At 45.4% G+C, this 18,599-nt stretch overlaps 1 protein-coding gene across 2 annotated transcripts in view; it reads left to right on the forward strand.

Annotated features, from left to right (window-relative positions):
- ANO6 (anoctamin 6) overlaps positions 1 to 18,599 on the forward strand; it is a 197,375-nt gene that overhangs the window by 144,879 nt on the left and 33,897 nt on the right. For both annotated transcript variants that reach the window (XM_053661617.1, XM_037162315.2), the window contains exons 8-11: positions 2,043 to 2,177; positions 3,991 to 4,093; positions 8,698 to 8,758; positions 16,868 to 17,010. In XM_053661617.1, the coding sequence (XP_053517592.1) occupies positions 2,043 to 2,177; positions 3,991 to 4,093; positions 8,698 to 8,758; positions 16,868 to 17,010 (442 nt within the window). The remainder of the gene's footprint in view (positions 1 to 2,042; positions 2,178 to 3,990; positions 4,094 to 8,697; positions 8,759 to 16,867; positions 17,011 to 18,599) is intronic.

The raw sequence follows: 18,599 nt of genomic DNA on the forward strand, positions 1-18,599 counted from the left end.
AAGCCCCAGTCTTCTGCTCACATGGTTGGTCTTGGGCAGATGGCCAGCACGCTTCCTGAGTCAGGTCATTCTCGCAAACTCTCCGCAGGGCCACTGTGAATAACAAAGATACTCCTGTCTCAGAAACTTCCAAGGGTTTAGAAGTGGCCTCCTAGGAACTGGGAGTAAAGACCCACCAATGTTGTTAGATACCGTTTTTACTTTATCACATAAGTATAATGTCTAGCTCAACATCTGTCTTCTCCAAGCACCATTTATTATCTGATCTCCAGAAGTTTATGTCGCTTGGGAAAGGCTGCTGGAAAGAGATAAACCAAAACCAAACAAACAACGCAATTTCCGGTAGAAATGAAGAAAACAACAGTGATGAGACGGGGATAGTGTAGAAGGGAATAAAGTTATCTTTAAGTAAATGGCATTCGAGTTGAGACCCAGACAGTAAAAAGGACCCAGTACTTTGAAGAATTAGAAGAAGTCACTCCGGGTCCATGGGGAGCTGGCACAGTGGCCCTGGGCGCAAACACACTCGTCAGGTGTGAGGAAATACCAAGGCCAGCACCAGTGAGGAGGAGAACAATCAGAAGCATGTTCTCAGGGCGGCAGGCGCACGGAAGGGGTTCAGACTGAGTGCTGCTGTGGTGTTTTAAGCACTCAAGTCATTTTATCTCAGCCACATTTTGCAGAGATAGCGAGGAGAAAGAGAGACTGGAGAGGAGCGTAACGTAGGCCCGGCGAGCGATCTGCGAACAAAGTTAAAACGTATTTTAGGAGTAGAGTTGACAGGACCTGGTGATAGATTGGATGTGGAGGTGAGGAGAAGAGGAGAGTCTCACAGTGTAACCCTGAACAGTTGTTCTTTTGTTTTATTTTACATTTTGTTACGAGAAATTTCAGTCATAAAGATGTAGCAGAGTGCAGCAACCTTGCATGTCCCCATCACCCAGCTGCAAAGATGTCGAACCTCAGAGCAAGTCTCCTTCCTCTTCACCTCCACCACCTCCCCCTCCCCCACAGGATCACTTCGAAGAAAATTCCAAGTATCATATCGTTTCATAAGTAACATGGGGAGATCTCTTTTAAACATAACCAGAGCACTCTTTAATCAGTGTTCACATTTCCCTGATTGTCAGAAAAAATGCTTCATAGTTTTTTGGTTCAGAAAAAAACTATTTTGGTTCTACCGACCAATACTGAGAGTGACCTGAAACAGTCTAGAAAGTAACGACGCAACGATTACTTAAATAGAATTTTCATTTTTTTCCCCTATCCCTAAACCTTAGTAGTTTTTGTCTGCCCAGCTGTACTCACCTCCCTTTCAGGAACAGTCTCCCAGCTTTGCCTCTTCCAGTCTGGCCTACCCGGTCCCTTCTGTTCTGCCCCAGAGCACACCACTGAGCTTCTCAGACTCAGGGGGACCGAAGTGCTAGAAGGGAGGACTGCAGCCCGGCGCTGGATTCCTCAGCCCTCTCCACCCTGACCGCTCCCTCTCTCACAATGAGCTTTATAAATATTTTGATCAGAGGCACATTCCACTACCAATTATTATTTATATCAGTCATTGTTATTATTTGTGATTTACATTTCCTTTGGTCCAAGGAAATACCCTAGAGAAGTGAAAACAGGTAACTGTGAGCAGGTTGTTTATGTTCATTTGTTTCATGCATATTAAGAATCATCTTTCAGAGAAAATGTGTCAAATGTGCTGGTCTTTACAAGGAGTGATAGCAACTCTCTCTCACTCTCTCACTCTCTCTCTCTCTCTCTCTGCCTGCTTCATACACAGCATTTCCCTTTCCATCACTCCCTCCTGATTTACTTTGCTCTAACAGGCTAACCAGTGACTGGTACTTCCATGTTATGTAAACTACTTTCTGGTGTGGAATGGAAATCTGGGTCTGCTATGAGCACGAGTAGGTTTTAGTGTAAATTGAGTCCGAGTTGAAGCTCAAAGGCTTCTCTATTTAAAACCAGAACTTAATATTCAGATGACGCTGCAGAGTGATTATTGGTGTCTTCTAAAAATAATTTCTGTCTGTCTTCAGGAAATACTATGGAGAGAAGATCGGAATCTATTTTGCTTGGCTGGGCTACTACACCCAGATGCTCCTCCTGGCGGCAGTAGTGGGCGTGGCTTGCTTCCTCTACGGCTTCATTAATCGAAATAACTGCACGTGGAGGTAACCCCTGCTTTTTTTCCCCTTATTGCCACACCGAAAGTCGATGAGACATGAAATTATTCTCCGGGTCTTAGGCTATTTTACTAAAAGAAGACTCATCGCAGCCCACGTACTGCTCTGGACGATGCATCCCCTCTGGTTGGAGTATATTAAGTGGAGTAGAAAATTTTCTTCTTAGATAATGCAGCCCAGTCTCTCTGACAGGATTATTATCCTTAGGAAACACTTCAATATTTTTTTTTAATTTTATTTATTTATCTTTAGAGGGGAAGGAGAGAGGGAGAGAAGAAACATCAATGTATGGTTGCCTCTAGTGCATCCCCTGCAGGGAACTGGCCTGCAGGGAACCTGCCTGCAACCCAGGCATGTGCCCTGACTGGGAATCGAACTGCAATCCTCTGGTTCACAGGCCCGTGCTCAATCCACTGAGCTACACCAGCCAGGGCTCACTTCAATATTTTAAGATAATACTTTGTTTGAAAAAGAGCTGAGGTCTAGAGGGAGGATCGTCCTTGAACTTCTGGCCTCCAGAGGAGTGCTTTACTTAGCTCGACAGATGTGGGCCAGGAGCAGCTATAATTTCTTCCAAGTTTCAGTGGCAAAAACTGGTCAAATTGGTGTTTTTATGCATCTAGAAATGATTTCTTAATGTGTATTAAGAAATACAGGTTTAAGAACTTCAGTAAACAATACTTTCATTTTTGCTTTACTTTAATAAAGTTAGCCCTCACAGAGTGAGAGGGAAAAATAAGCAGTAGAGAATTAGTTTGTGCTGGATGTTGGACTTCAGATACTTGCCGCACCAGCTGGAGAGAAGTCCGTGGCTGCCAGAACGAGGAGCTTCACTGTCGAGGCTCGGAACTGGGTTGTTTCGGCTCTTCCGTGGCTGCGGCCTCGTTCCTGCAGCGTCGGTTCTCACTCTGCCGACTTGCCGGGCCAGCTCTCGCACGAGTCAGCTTTTGTCCATGTAGACGTCACCTCCGAACTCTATTTTGTTATCTCGGTCAGTTTTTCTCAACCTGTGCCCACAGCACCTTGTTTTTTTTAGAGGTGCCTTGAATGTTCTAAGCCCTTTGGTCTTCTGATTGAATTTACAGCTCAGTTGGGAGAGAAATGACATCTTTAGATATTGATTCTCCTACGTTATGAGCATGATAACTTAACCGCTTACATAGGATTCACTGTGTGTATTTCACTCTTTCAACGTTTTTATAATTTCCTTTATATAAATCTTATACCTCGAGTTAGATGTATTCTTTGGCTCTTTATATCTTTTAAGCTATTAAAAAATGGTATTTTAAAAAATTAATTCCTAATTGTTGTAGGTTGGTAGGGATCCAGTTCCTTTTGTGACACTCAGTATATTTTGTGCATTAATTTTATGTCCTGCAAACTTATTCTCGTAATTTATCTGCAGGTTCTATTGAGTTGCTTATATTGCTTATGTAGGCAATCATGTAATCTGTTAGATTAACAGTTTTTTTCCCTTCCTTACTCATCCTCCCATCTCGGTTTTTCCTGACTTGCTGCACTGTGAGTGACCTCCGCTGAGGACTCATAGGAAGGCCCATCGTTTCGTTCCGGATCTAAGGAAATACTTCGGCATTTTACCATTAAGTACAGTTTTTTATAGGCTTTCTGTAGCAAGCCTTTATCAGCCAGGTTGATGAAGTACATTTCCATTCCTAGTCTTATAAGAATTTAGTTTTGTTTTGTCTTCATATGATAAATGGATGTTGGATTTTGTCATCCTGCTAGTAAGTCCTATTCATTAAATGTTTACAATTAAATTAAAATTTTCTTTTTTCTCTAGCAAAGAAGTTTGTGACCCTAACATTGGTGGCAAGATCATAATGTGTCCTCAGTGTAACATTTGTCCGTTCTGGGAACTCAGTATTACTTGCGAGTCCTCACAGGTAATTTTTGTTTTTCCAAGTAATGAAAGATATTTTTTCTTCTGATAATTTTAGTACAACATAGAAATTATATTTTCTCTCTGAGGAGTTCAGAAAGGTAATTTTGCACTAACCCTTCACTGTGAAAGGTAGACATGGAATGCACATGTTTATTCTCCTTTTACAGATAATAATTTGAGATTCAAAGCCTTATCTGAACATCTCCCAGCGAGTCAGGGAGGAACTGTGGAATTGAAACCATTTGAGTGTTTCCAGTAATCAAAGCAGAAATCTCAAACTCAGCTTATCTCGTAAATACTATTTGATAGGTTTACTATTACAAGTATTTTTTCTTCATTCTAGTGAGTGGGAACCTGAAATTCATGCTTGTGTTTTTCCAGTTTTAAAATGGGCTGAAACTATGTTTGAGTTTTTTTAAGGCTGCTGGTCAGATTTAGACGGTCTCTGTAAAATGCATGAAAAAGCTTTTGTGTACAGTGTAAATGACAACAGATACTCACTTTGTCTCAAAACATTCCCACCAAACACGTCTGGTTCAGGGGAACCAGGCAGATGGCAGAGCCTGCTGACAGGCACGCCAGGAGCTCTATGACATCTCGAAGTCCAGGAGATGTAGGCTGGGCTCGGGGACTGAGTGGAGCCTGCCGACAGGCACGCCAGGAGGTCTGTGACATCTCGAAGTCCAGGAAATGTAGGCTGGGCTCGGGGACTGAGTGGAGCCTGCTGACAGGCACGCCAGGAGCTCTATGACATCTCGAAGTCCAGGAGATGTAGGCTGGGCTCGGGGACTGAGTGGAGCCTGCTGGCAGGCACGCCAGGAGGTCTATGACATCTCGAAGTCCAGGAGATGTAGGCTGGGCTCGGGGACTGAGTGGAGCCTGCTGGCAGGCACGCCAGGAGGTCTGTGACATCTCGAAGTCCAGGAGATGTAGGCTGGGCTCGGGGACTGAGTGGAGCCTGCTGGCAGGCACGCCAGGATCTGCAGCTAGGAAGAAGAAGGCCCAGCATGCCGTGCGGAGTTTTCCTGGCAGCACTGACGTGCTCTCTCCCTCCTGTGAGAGGGTCGTGTGAGATCCTTCCTCTCTTCCCTTGTCCTGCCACGGAAGTTTAGGGACCCTTGCGTGACCACAGAACACTTTGACTCCTCCGCATAAGTCTTGTTTTAACTGAATGCAGTACCACTCTAGTGATGTCACTTTATCTTGTGGACTTTGCACAGTCTTCTGCTTATCACTGTTGGCACACACAACAACTCTGTGAGACAGAACAAGTATGTTGGTTTTACAGGTTGAAACATGGAGGATCTGAGAGATTAAAGAGTTTGCTCAAGGTGACCCACCGGTTAGCGGACCGAGCTGGAAAGGGACGGCAGCTCTGCACACCCTGCCGTCACCCTGTTCCCCACAGTCGGCAGTGGGACCCAGCCTCACTCTCAAACCGAGCTCTGGGTTTGAAAAATCACTCCACTGCGTAATTAGGATGATTGCAGGGTATTGTCAACACAGGGATTTTTACACTTAATTTATGAATTAGAGTAAGTTTCACTGCCCGCCCCCAAAACCAACACAAATTCTGGACTGCAAATATCTGTCATAGATAACATAACATAAAAGACTTGAAGTGAGGAAGAGAGAAGCTGCGTTCCAGCGATGTTAACTCAAAAAGGTCAGGAGTTAGTGTGTATCCCCAGGCTCTGGGTTTAAGGCAGCTGTCAACAATAATACCAGAGGCAAATTGTGCTCCAAAGTGTGATTGTAAATTCCATTTTCCTGAAGAAATTCTCTTTCACACACCCCACCCCCACCTCTTTTCCCATTTGTTCTGCTCCACCTACTCATTCCTAACCATGTGACTTTCAAATGTGTCCCCTGTGTATACATTTTTCCTTGTTTCGGAAAAAATGAGTCATTCTATTCCAGTTTCCTGAAGGATCCCTTGAGCCTGTCAGAGTGATTTATAAAGGGAAGGAAATGTATTAAAAATGAGCAAAAGAATGGAATAAAAAATGTGTGGAAAGAGAGCCTTTTTAAGCTTCTCTTTGTTGGTTAACTCAGTTATTTTTTTTTTTTAGTTATTTCTTTATTTACACATTTACTTATATATTTATTTCTGCCTTTCTTTTGGGAAGAGATGGAGTGTTCACTAATTGACATGTATGCCAAAAGGGTTAACAGATTACAAATAGAAATATGAAATCAGGATCAGGGAAATGAAGAAACAGTTATGGAAATAATCAGGATTAATATTTTGTGTGCGTCGTTGAGCACTGAATAAAGTTCTTAGCTTTTTGGCCAGCAAAATAAAAGGGAAACATGGCAAATCATAATATTTTGTCCTTAGAGATACATTAAGCTATACAATTTTGATTTTTTTTTGTAGGAAGAAAGCATAACAGATGGTCACGTTTCTAGATTCTGATTGGTTCCTCTGTAAAAGTTGTCAGGCCCACACACACAGCGCTCTTCCCCCGCCCCACGTGACTGAGGCAGAACGCTGACTGGGGCCGCTCCTCACACTGCCGGCCCTCCCTCCCTGTGCCATCTGCCAGGCAGGCTGAGCCAGCTTCTCACCAAGAAAGCCTCTTGATTACTTCGTCTCCTGCTTCCTATTCCCATGTCACTGTGGGTGACATAGAGCAGAAAGGCCAGCCATCTCATTCTCTCTTGGGTCCTTGATTCTTACCCATGTGGCAAGAATGGTTAAGTGTATCCAAGCCACCTGCCTACCTGCCATAGGAGTGCAAAGCACGTTCCCTGTCTTGAACCAGGCAACTGGTGTGATTTTGGCATCAGCAGTAAACCTGCTTTTTCAAGCGTCTCCTATTTGTTTTTCCCTCACACTGACAGATGTGCTTCCACTGACTTTTTTCCCCCCCAGCGTGGTAAAGCGAAGAATTCACAGTTTTTTCTTTCTCAAGTGGGTAGGTGGCGCTGTCGAGGCTGGAGGGCGGTACCAGACGGAAAGCGGCCTGCACTGACTCCTAAGGAGCAGTAGCACTGGACAGAAGTGTCAATAACAGCAGGAGAACACACAAACTGTTTTTCATAAAACTTTCCTTATAATAATTTTCAATAAGGGATAAGGCATCACATTAAAAGACAGGTTGGAGGAGATGGTCCTAAAAGAGTCAAAGCTAAAAGGTTTGACATGTGTGGTGTGTGGAGTCTCAGGGCCCAGGGAATAGGTGGAGAGCGTGCCTTGCCGGGGCACACGCTCATCTGTTCCTTGTCTCCTTGCATGGGAGCTGTCCAGAGGAGGGACTGGATGGCACTTGGGGTCGTGCTTTCTGACCATGGTGCAGGGGTGTCCAACCTGCAGCTCATGGGCTCTGTGAGGCTCAGGGTGGCTGTGAATGCGGCCCAACACAACACTGTGACTTTACGTAAAACGTGAGATTTTTTTGTGTGTGATTATGTATTGCAATGTATTTAATATGTGGCCCAAGACAACTCTTCTTCCAGTGTGGCCCCGAGACGCCAAAAGGTTGGACACCCCTGAGGATGACTGAGGGGTGTCTGCCTCGGAAAACAGATGTATGAGCAGAGGATTAGGTGGATAATGTCTTATGAAAAATAATGTTTTTAGTTTGATGAAAGGTTACCCACTTTACAGCAATGTGAAGGGCAACCCAAAAAGTTACCGAAAACGCAGCAGAGATTTCCTTAGAAGCAGCTTAGGGGTTTCTTTAGTATTTGAAAAGCTTTCTTCTTTGTTTTGTTTTGTTTTCCTATAGCTTCTTTTTCTACTCTGTGGACTCTGCTTGTCATATGATCTATTGGGAAGTCAATATGATACATGTTTGCCACTGTTTCCATTAACCTTACAGATATTTTTAGGAGATGCAAAAAAAGCTCACTAATGAAAAATTAGTAACTAACTGAACAATTTTCCAGGAATTCATAGAGGGAGATGGGCTATTTATAGATTGGCAAAAAGATGAAACTTAGCAGAACTAGTGTATAGAACTTACTTTGGCATTTATCCATTCATGGTTGTTGTGCCCTTTGCAATGTCAGCAAAAGCTCCGTGCATCCTTATTCTACCAGAAGCCTCTGTCAGTGAGGGTGGAAAGGCATCATTGGGTTTGAGGAAGCAGAGCTATTCTGGGGGAGAGCCACCTCAGAATAAACCAGCTCTGTACTTCTCTTATCAAGAAAGGCAGGAATTCGGGAACTTACCCTTCGACCGAGGCAAGATGATGATAAGATGCAAATCATAATCTAAAAGTTGCTTGGAATCCATTATATTCTTAGGGCCATACTACTTCCTCAAATTCTTTTTATGAAAACTCATGGATGAGGCCATTATTCAAATGCCTGAGAGAGACTGTAAACAGAGTGGAATCGTAGGGGCTATGCCTATTTTCTTATCATATATGGAAAAATTCCATTGCAAAATGAACTTGTAAATACAGCAGAGGCTGCTTGTTTCCAAAAGAATGAGAAATTTCATCTATAGGTATTTAGTAAATACAGTGTCTATTAAGCTAGGTGTCAACTTTAGAGAGAAATTCAGACTGTACCATACACAAAGCATTGAATAGCTGATGAATTCTATTACGTTGGGAGCAGGATTAATTTATATGTCATTTTTGTATTTTCCAGAAATTGTGCATCTTTGACAGTTTTGGAACCCTAGTCTTCGCAGTATTTATGGGGTTATGGGGTAAGTTTTTCTTTCCCTTTTTTTTCCCAGTTTACTCTTGCCTCCTAACATAAAAGAACCCTAAGATCGTACAAACACCCCGTTTAGGAGCATTATACAGTTTTGTGTAGGCTATCAAAGTAATGCACTTTTAGGAGCATGGATTGCCTAATCTTTGGCTCCCCCAGAACTCCTTTGAGAACTCTTAAAGGCCATTGTGTCAGTTTCTGGATAAGAGACTGCCTTAAAACGCGGTAGCTTTAAACACACAGCCATTATTCTCATGATCCTCGGGGTCAGCTGGGAGGTTCCACAGGCATGGGCTCGTCCAGCCGGTTTCTGTGTGGGGTTGGCAGCCCTACCAGGCCAGGTGGTCTGGCTGTTGCCCGGCTGATTGGTGTGTGGGGCTCAGCTGGGTGAGCCCAGGTTCTTCACATGGTGGTTTTAGGGTTCCAAAAAGGGCCAAGGGAGGACAGGCCTTAATGCATACACACTTTTTAAGCCTGGGGTTGCATCAAGTTTGTAAATGTCCCATCAGCCAAAGCAAGTCATGGCCAAGCCAACAACAGTGCGTGGCTCACTGGGAGCCTCTGCTGTATCAGCCTCACAGCTGTGGGGTTGGGCCCAGGGGGCGCACCGCCACTGGGTGCCAGGTGAGCTTTCTACATTTCTGTATGAGTGTGTATGTAATAAGTAAGTGCTACTCTTATAATAATATCATCACGTCCTATTTAATACATTGAACCAATATAACCCGAAAGAACATAATTTTATATAGAAGTTCTAACATTATGTTCATGTATTTACTTTGAATGGCATTATTAACGAGGCAGTTTTTTCTTTAAATGCAGGCTTTTACATGTTTAATTGATGTAAATGTTCTACCACAGAAGGAATAATTTCATTTTCAACAATAAACACGTGTCCAGTCTCTGTGAAAGGCAGCGGAAAACAGAGTTCGGGTCATAGGTGGGAGGAGGGGGGAGAAACAGAACCAAGTGTCTTACTCTTGCGACAACGCTTGAACACGCACGTCACAGAAACAGTTTTCCGTGGGCGTCCTCGGCCGTGTTTCTGTCACAGTGGTCGTGCCTGCGAAGCATCTCCAAATGGGTCTGAGAGCAGACCGTTGTTTTGAACACTATTTAGAGATACCAGCTACCACTCCTCAATTAACTAGACCCTAAGGTGGCCAAACATATCTGAAAATGACATCGTCATTCGGACCCTTAGCACGTTTTGGCTGAAAACCAAACACTGGCCACTAGTTGATGCACAGAGGAGTAAGGACCAAGTTCATGTAGTCAGACCTTCTGCAGTCCTGCACGGTACACTGCATGGTCATTTCCCCCGGTAAGAGCACAGGTGCCAAATGCATGGGCGGTGGGCGGTCTCAACTCTTGTCTGCCCCTTAGTCCCAGCACTGACTCCTAACATATAAAATTCTGACATTTCTGTTGAACTCCACATACTAATAGATGCTGACAACCCTAGTTTAAAAAGGCATCGCAAGTAAAGCAAAATATATACATATAAATTTTGGTACTGGAAAGACAGACCTAATTTCCTAACTCTCCTTGGTGTCCATGATCATGAACTACACTGTGTTTATAGAACTGACTTAAGCATAGGAGCCTCCGGTTTTATTTCATCAGACTTTAGAATACCCTGCTTGTAGCTCCATGTGTGTGTGTGTCTCTAAGGGGGTGTGTGTGTGTCTCTAAGGGGGTGTGTGTATGCTGAGGTCTTAATTTTAAGGGCCTTATATTGCTCTTCTTCTTACCTCCACCTTATGAGGAGGCTGCTGTGGTCCTCATTACAGAAAGCCTGAAATTGTAGAACTGAAGAGGCAGGAGGAGCCTGTGAAGTTTTTCATATCACCATCATCGTGTAACTGCGCATCGTTTTTGTGCCCAGGTGTATGTGGCATTTAGAGGGTTGTACTCTTAGTGTGGCACTTGGGAGTTACTCAAGTCGAGGGTAGAAAGCCTTTTATAGTGAATATAGTACAAATCATATACTTATCTTTGCACTCCTAGGCCAGGCTGGCCCACCCATTTGTACGGACTCACAGAGTCCTGACACCAACCCAACGTTGAAGTCAAGGTTCTTAACACCTCTCCCACTGCCCTTTTTTTGTTGCTTCTTACCTGCTTCTATCTGATTCTCTCTGGCTCCAGGCTCTTGGCTGCATGACTGTAAGTTTTCATTTTCACCTTTGGGTTCTAGTCTAGGTCTAGTGATTCCCAGAAGAACACTGGACACCTGGCTTATAAAGGTCCAGGGAATCAAGAAGCCATGGCCTTAACCAGCTGTGCTTGGGGGCCTCAGGAAATGGCTGTGGCGGTGGCCTTGCAGAGCGGCGCTGCTCCTGCCCGGTCCACATCGCAAAGCAGCACAGCTCCCGCAACCGCCTGGGCTTCCGTTCGCCTCTTTCTGATTTAAGTGACACACAAATGCATGTCATGGGCATTTCGAAAACTGCATCTGGAGTTCTAGCTGCAAGAGAGTCTATGAGAAATGTAGTTTTCACCTTGCAGTCTTTCAGTGAGGAAGTTGAAGTAAAGCCTAAGGAAGCTAGCTCCTCTACCTTACCTGCCTTTGTGAGTAAAGTAATATGAATAGTTTGAAGGCCTGTTAAAATGTCCCAACCCTTCAGCAGCAAACTTTTTTCAACTTGCTTTTTTTAATTTAAAAAAATTTTCAGTTACAGTTGGTATGCAATATTATATTAGTTTCAGGCTTGCAACATAGTGATTAGACAGTTATTTAAATTACACAGTGGTCACCCCATCTGACACCATACATAGTTATGACAGTATTATTGACCATATTCCCTTCAGCAGCAAATTCTTACAGCAGCCGGAACAGCCCCATCTCCCAAGGGTGTGCCTCTGGTCCTCAGATAATGCTGGATGCCACACCACCAACGCTTCAGGGATCTGATCCCTGTATTTCCTCATGGGCATCTCTGTCATCCGATGCGTACTCTATCTAAACGTAATGGCATTATGAGTGAGAGGACAAGCTGTTCATTGTTCCCAGGGTCCTAGGCAGCCTTCCCTCTTCCCTTGTTGTTGATGAAAGAGTCTTAACCATGTCTCTCTAATCAACTAGAGCAAGGAAGGGTGTCAAACTCATTTTCACCAGGGGCCACATCAGCCTCATGGTCACCTTCAAAGGGCCGAATGTAATTTTAGGACTGTATAAATGTAACTACTCTTTAACTAGGGGCAAGGAGCTCTGCACTGCCCCCAGGTAGAAACAAGGTGCCAGGCCGGATAAAACAAGGCAGAGGGCCTGATTTGGCCTCGTGTTTGCCCTTGGTAACCAGAGCTGCCTGGTGTGTGCTTTGCCAGAGGACATAAGTGCAGTGCCTCCCACTGGTGTTCTGCCAGTTGTTTTACTGCAGGGAGAGAACTACAGATACAGAACAGGAAATTCCTGTGTGACCTCATGCAAGGTCACCCCAGGTCCTGGTGCTCTCCGTCAGGGACACACAGCAGTGTGAGTCAGCAGGGATGTGCCTACTTCCAAAACTGCGGGTGGTTCTCCCAGGTTATCACTGTCTTCCATGAGCCCTGTGGATATTTGGCTGGGTGGAGTGAAGAACTAAGAAACTCCCACCCATTCCTGCAACTCTAGGTTTTGCCTTCAGGGTTCAGGGTTTGCTACCAACTACTGTTATTCACCAGGTCATGTTTGGCTGCACAGCAGCCCTGTCACCTCCTAGGCGGGACTCCTAAAGTTCAGGGTCTGGTAAACACCAGGCTTTTTACCCCTTAGGTTCAAGTTCAGGGAGGACAGGAACAGTATCCACTCTTCCTTTATAGTGCTGATCATTGCTTTTTATAAGAAAGATAAGTTCCCTTTTTGTAAATCACCTCCTGTTGATACCATTGCTAGAGAGTGAGTAAATGGATGGCTGTTATACCCCCATTTTAAAGATGAGGAGAGTGACACCAGGAGGTGAAGCAGGTGACTCAAATCCCCCGAGACAGAAAGGGACAAGCACAGAGTAAGAGCTCCCCCAATAATTTGGCTGTCATCAGCCTTTACATCAGTGACAAAATACAGCGTGTGTCATAAAGTTGTGAGAAACTTTTAGAAAGATGCCTAAATGTGTACATGATTGATATAATAGCACTGTTCTGTCTGGGGCTTTGAATAATAGGGCTGGGCTAAAAAGTGTCGGTTCCATACCCGTGGTTCCTCCCCACCTGGCACAGGTGTGGTGGGGAGAGCGACCAGACACCCAGCTTCATTTCACCAGCCTCGTGAGGTCAGATGGACTCACTCCATTCGTGCCTGGCTCTAGGAGACAAAGTGAGGCGGAGTTTAGTGTTTTAATCACAGTTCAGTTATATGAATTGAATTACAAATTCATATAAGTAAGCTGCTTTTTTAGAAAATGAAAAATAGCTTTCTTTGCAAGGAAGGAAATTGGGGGTTTTCTCCATTTTTGAAAAAAGAATTTCAAAAACATCTGCATTTCTAATAGGTTAAAATCACAAAATTTGGAGGAATTACAGTAACACAAGGACGATATTTAGGGTGGCTGTTCAGAGGGCTTTTCTGGCCGGCTGTGTTCAAATCGAGGCCGTGGCAGGGCGCACTGTCCGCGCAGCGCAGTGTCTTCCCGTAGGTCCGACGGGGCGGAGTTCCCGCCGGTGTGTGGTCACAGTGCTTCGAGTGAGCTGAGAGGTAGGACAGGGCACTTGATGATTCCTTCGCGCTGTCTCCCGTCAAATCCTCCCCGCGGTCGGGGTGCTGGAGCCACCATGACCTCACCAGTCGACTGTCACGTTCTCTCCGGTTTGTTCTCCACCGCAGCGTGTCCAGACCTGTTGCTGGGCATGGGGTGGACTGAGCACCCAGGTGGGCTGGTAGAGCAGAGAAGGGGGGAGAGGGATGGTCATGCACAGAGAGAGGAGCAGGTGGCACCACCTGGGCCCTCCGAGCGAATGTCCATCCTTCAGGGGTCCCAGAGAGTGGGGGTCCTCCAGTTTCTGGATGGGCTCCTTACAGTGCATTCATTCAGCTACTATTTATTCAGTGCCCACTGTATGCTAGTGCTTCAGCATGAACAAAACGAGGTCCCTGCCCTCGTGAAGGTGGCATTCTAGTGGACATGATAAATGATAAGCGTAGGAGCAAATGCCAGGCAGGACGGGAGTGCTCCCTGTTTTGAAGCACGGGAGTTGAGGTCAGCGTAGAGAGCACAGTGTGCCCTTCTTGTGAGAATGCACACGGCCGCAGGAGAGATTGGCTAGTTGAGGTGGGAGACAGACTTGAGAGGACGTGCAGTTCCAGCAGTGCAGAATTCTCAAGTAAACTGGAAAGTGGCGTTCTCCTATTTGATGGGCTGCATGGGTGTTTATCAGGCAGATGTTAGCCTAGGTAACTTTGGTAAAGGGGGTGGCATATACTATGCTACTTCATGTGAAGCCCAAAAAGGGGTGACTCAGGGGTGACTCGCTTGCCCCATGGGGGGTGTGTTTTGGGACTTTCTGCCACATGAGGCCAGCATGGATAAGGAAGGAGTAGGACCAGCGAGTCACGGCTTGGTCCACAGACTGACTTAGTGCCCTCCAGACTTTCATCCCATCAGTACCTCATTCCCTGCTGTTTGGAGACAAGGACACAAATGGCTGGGCAGTTTCTCAGTGGTAGAGGCATCTGTCAACAGCATAGGCCCCTTGCCTTGGCTTTGACCTTAAGTAGTGAGACAGCAGGGTAGCTGAATTACGGAGATGTAGACCACCACACTTCCGTTCTCACACAGAGGTTGTTTTTGAAAGTTCTGACCAGGGAACATGGATGCTGTCTTACCCGTAAACAAGAAACAGTTTCTTTCAGACTGAGAATTAAGTAGTAAGTTTAGGCACACATACTCAGGAGAGAGAGACAGCAGAAAGAGGACCTTCCTGAGAGCAGGAGCAACCAGATCAGTCCTGCTGCCCGGGGTCTGACGGGCGAACCAGCTGAATTTCGCTCACAGGTTGCTCACTTCCGGGCTTTGGGACATTTGAGTGACCTGAGAGTGTCAGCACGTAGCACCCAAGGGCTTGTAGATATCGCCCTCCAATGTTAACTCGTCGGTGCAGCCGTTGTGCACGGAGGTGGAATTTGGTGGACTATCGGCCCCTCGCCTGTGCCCCCTGACGGGGCCAGTGGATTGTAGACTGCAACTTGGCGGGACTGCAACTTGGCGGCAGGGGAAAGGGAGGCGTCGTTCCTACTTAAAGAGGCTGAGAGGCCTTACATACTCCTGCCCTGGTTTTCAGAGCTTCATAAGAAAAACTACCTTCATTCCAGCTCCCCAGCCAAGTAGGAGACGAGAAATTATCTTCTCTATTGACTGAGCTCTATTGCCTCCATTAACAATAGCAACCAGAGCAAAGAGCTGGACCACCACCTCCATTCCCTTGTAAACCTTCCAGTAGCCACAGCAGTGGCTGCCGAGGGTTGGTGTGTCCATGGAGGCCTGTGGGGAACAGGACAGTTACTGGCAGTATGTCCCAGAGGGGTGCCAGAGTCAGAAGCCGGAAAAGCAAGTAGTGGTAACACCTAAGCAAAGAGTGGGTGCCATGCTCTGACTAATGTGGCTCGGTGGGTTGGGCATTCTCCCACATACTGAAAGGTCACTGGTTCAGTTCCTGGTCAGGGCACATGCCTGGTTTGCAGGCCAGGTCCCCGGTTAGGGCCATGTGAGAGGCAGCCCATCGATGTTTCTCTCCTTCTCCCTCCCTTCCCCCCTCTCTAAAAGTAAATAAATAAAATCTTTTAAAAATTATTTTAAAAAGAGTGAGTGCCATGGTCCAGAGCCCAAAGGGGGCGGGCTGGAGAGCAGGAGAGCTGAAGAGCAGAGGTTGGGCTCTGGAGCCAAGAATGCCCGGCTTTGACTCCCGACTCCAACACGGTAACCGCAGGCAAGCAGTTGAACTACCTGCGCCTCTGCTTCTCGGTGCCTAAAATGGGGAGAGCAGTAACCATGACCTCAGAGGGCTCTGAAGGCCTTTACAGAGATGTGTCAAGAAGTTCACAGTGGCCCGTCAGGTAGGTTCCGCTTCCCCCACTTTCCTGCCAGCTCCACCTGCTGCCCCACCCTGCTTGTCACACTGAGCGCTCACTTCCAGACCAGTCGCAGTTTCTGGGAAGTACCTGGCTCTCTCCGACTTCCTGCCTTTGCACGCACAGCTCCCTGGGGGAAATGACCTCAGCCTGATCGGTTCTAAGTCATCTCAAAACTCACCGTGTGGTCCCTTCCTCTGGGAGAGCCGTGGTCACCTGTTCTGGCCCTGTGTGCCCAGAGCAACCTGCGCTTGCCTTCCTCAACGACCTCCCGATAGTCTGCAGTCACTGTCACTTCAGTACAACCTCTGTACGCCCAGGAGCCCCTTGCAGTGAGATTGCATCTTTTTTCCTCTTCTCAGCACATAGTAGACTCTCAAAAAATGTTTATGGATGGCGTAGTGGTAACTCCAGAATTTCTGTACAGGAAGGGCCCAGTGGTCGTGTTCTGGAAGAGGGGCCTGGGGGACTTACCCTGAAACCACTTTTTAAATTAACATTGATGTCGTCTTTATTTAGTATTTTAAGTTACAAATCTTAAAAAGTAATAAAGATTTCTAAAAGTTATTTTTTGCAAGATAAAGAAAAATACTGATTTTCTATATTAAGAATATTATTTTAATTTGGGGTGGCTTGGGTGACAGTAAACAGATTCGGGAACCCCTCCCTCCCTGCCACCAGGCCCTTAGGAAGGAAGCTGGGGGGAGGGGCGTGAGGAAGAGCAGCCTGAAGGATGGACCGTGAACTTCTTTGAACTACACTAGTTATTTGTGTTGCTCAGTGGGCAACAAAGTGCTAATTAGCAGATGCTTTAGCCTTAGACACACTCACATGCCGTCTTATCATCCCAGAGTCCGTTTTCACAAGCTGAATTATCAGTGTTTTCTAAAACAAAGAGCATTAACTTTTTTTCCTCTTAAATATTAATATTGCCTATAAACTAGATGCTGTTGATCATACGCAGAGGTGTTATGGATAATTAATATTACTTAGTGCAGATTTCTGAGACATCAGTCATCATTGAAGACCCACATGATCCTGTTCTCTCTTTGTTAGTTACCTTGTTTTTGGAGTTTTGGAAGCGGCGCCAGGCAGAACTTGAGTATGAATGGGACACGGTTGAGTTGCAGCAGGAAGAACAACCCCGGCCCGAATACGAGGCGCGGTGTACTCACATGGTAATAAATGAGATCACTCAGGTAAGGAGGATGTTACTGGATGGAGGGGTGACTGACTGCAGGGGTTCTCAGCCTTGGCTGCACATTGGGATCCCCGGGGACCTTAGGAAAGGTTGACGCCTGGTCCCATCCCTACGTCTTCTGATGGTGCTTGGTAGTCTGCAATGTATTCTGGGCCCAGGGAGTTTTTAAAGCTCCTCTGGTAATTCTGCTGTGCACCCAAGGTAGAGAAGCTGTGCCTCAACAATGGACATGGGAGGTAAATGTAGTCCTTTCAAAAAAAAATAGACTCAGTATAAATGTACAGGAAGTCCTCACTTGATGTCATCAATAGTTTCTGCCACTTTAAGCAAAATGCTGTATAACGGAACTAATTCTACCATAGGCTAATTGGTTCCTACGTCATCTCGTCAACATTGTAACAAAATGACATTGAACAAAACGATGTTATTTGAGGACCTGCTATATAAGAAAAAAGATGCGTTGGTTTGTGTAAAAATGTACCAAAAAAAAATAGACTGTGTGACCAAGGAAAGGCACGTAGGTTATTACAGTTGATTCTCAGTTTTTCACATGCGCCTTCATTATTTCAGCCCCTTTCATCCTAGATTTAGCTGTCCCTTTGTCTTACCCTAAAGCCTCAGCCACTGCTCCCCCTTCTGGTTGGGATGTGCACAGAATAGTGTGGCTCTTACCCTGAAGTTGGGGGAAGAATGGAGGGAAAGAACATTTGTTGAGGTCCAAGTATATTCAGTCACTGTAGCAAGCATTTTATATAATTGGAAAGGTAAATTTGCTGCTGCTACTGCTGCTGCAAAATAAAAACAACTGTACATCCCTCTGTAAAGTATTCCAGAGCCAGTGAAAGATGGTTTTTGAATTATCTGCATTACTGCTTCTTTCTACCAACAGAGAAAATTTGGAGCTGATTGCCCTTGCAGTCATCAGCATAAGGACAGTAGCTCCTGAATATGAGTAACTCTTGAGAAAAAATGCTTTTACCATGAGCATCTGAAAATGTCTTCAAGTGTAGGTTTCCTAAATGCAAGCACAGATTTACGGAACATCGGCACAGAAAGGGACTGGAGGGAGCAGTTCCTCGTTTTATAAATGGGACAGAGTGGTGGTTCAGTTATTGGGAGAAGGTGACATTTTTGAGAACTGAAAAACAAAAGCTCATGTTGGCAACGTAAGGAAAACCCTGAAGGAAAAAACAATTTGGTGATTTAAACCCACCAGTTTTAAATTTAAGATTGCTAACTAATAGATTTAAATTTCCACCGAAACGTTGCTTATTTAAAATGAAAGTTCATTCGATTTTACGTTTCTCATTTTCATTTCTGTTGCTAACACACCTTCGTTGGTTTAGAGGAGCTCACCCTGTGACGGTCAGGTCTTGGCAATGAGGCCACCTGAGTCAAATCCAAACACAGCTATGTAACAGCTGAGTGGTTCTGGACACATTATTTAACTTCTCTGTGCCATTGTTTCCTCAATTAAGGAATGGAAGCAAATTTAGTTGCTTCCTCCTATGATTGTGGTAAGGATTAATCTACTTAACATATAGAACCTACTTAGGTAGTGCCTGGCAAGAGTAGCAAATCGCACAA

Source organism: Artibeus jamaicensis, unplaced genomic scaffold (genome assembly GCF_021234435.1).
Source record: "Artibeus jamaicensis isolate MK-2021 breed Jamaican fruit bat unplaced genomic scaffold, CSHL_Jam_final contig_233, whole genome shotgun sequence".
Taxonomy (NCBI): Eukaryota; Metazoa; Chordata; class Mammalia; order Chiroptera; family Phyllostomidae; genus Artibeus; species Artibeus jamaicensis.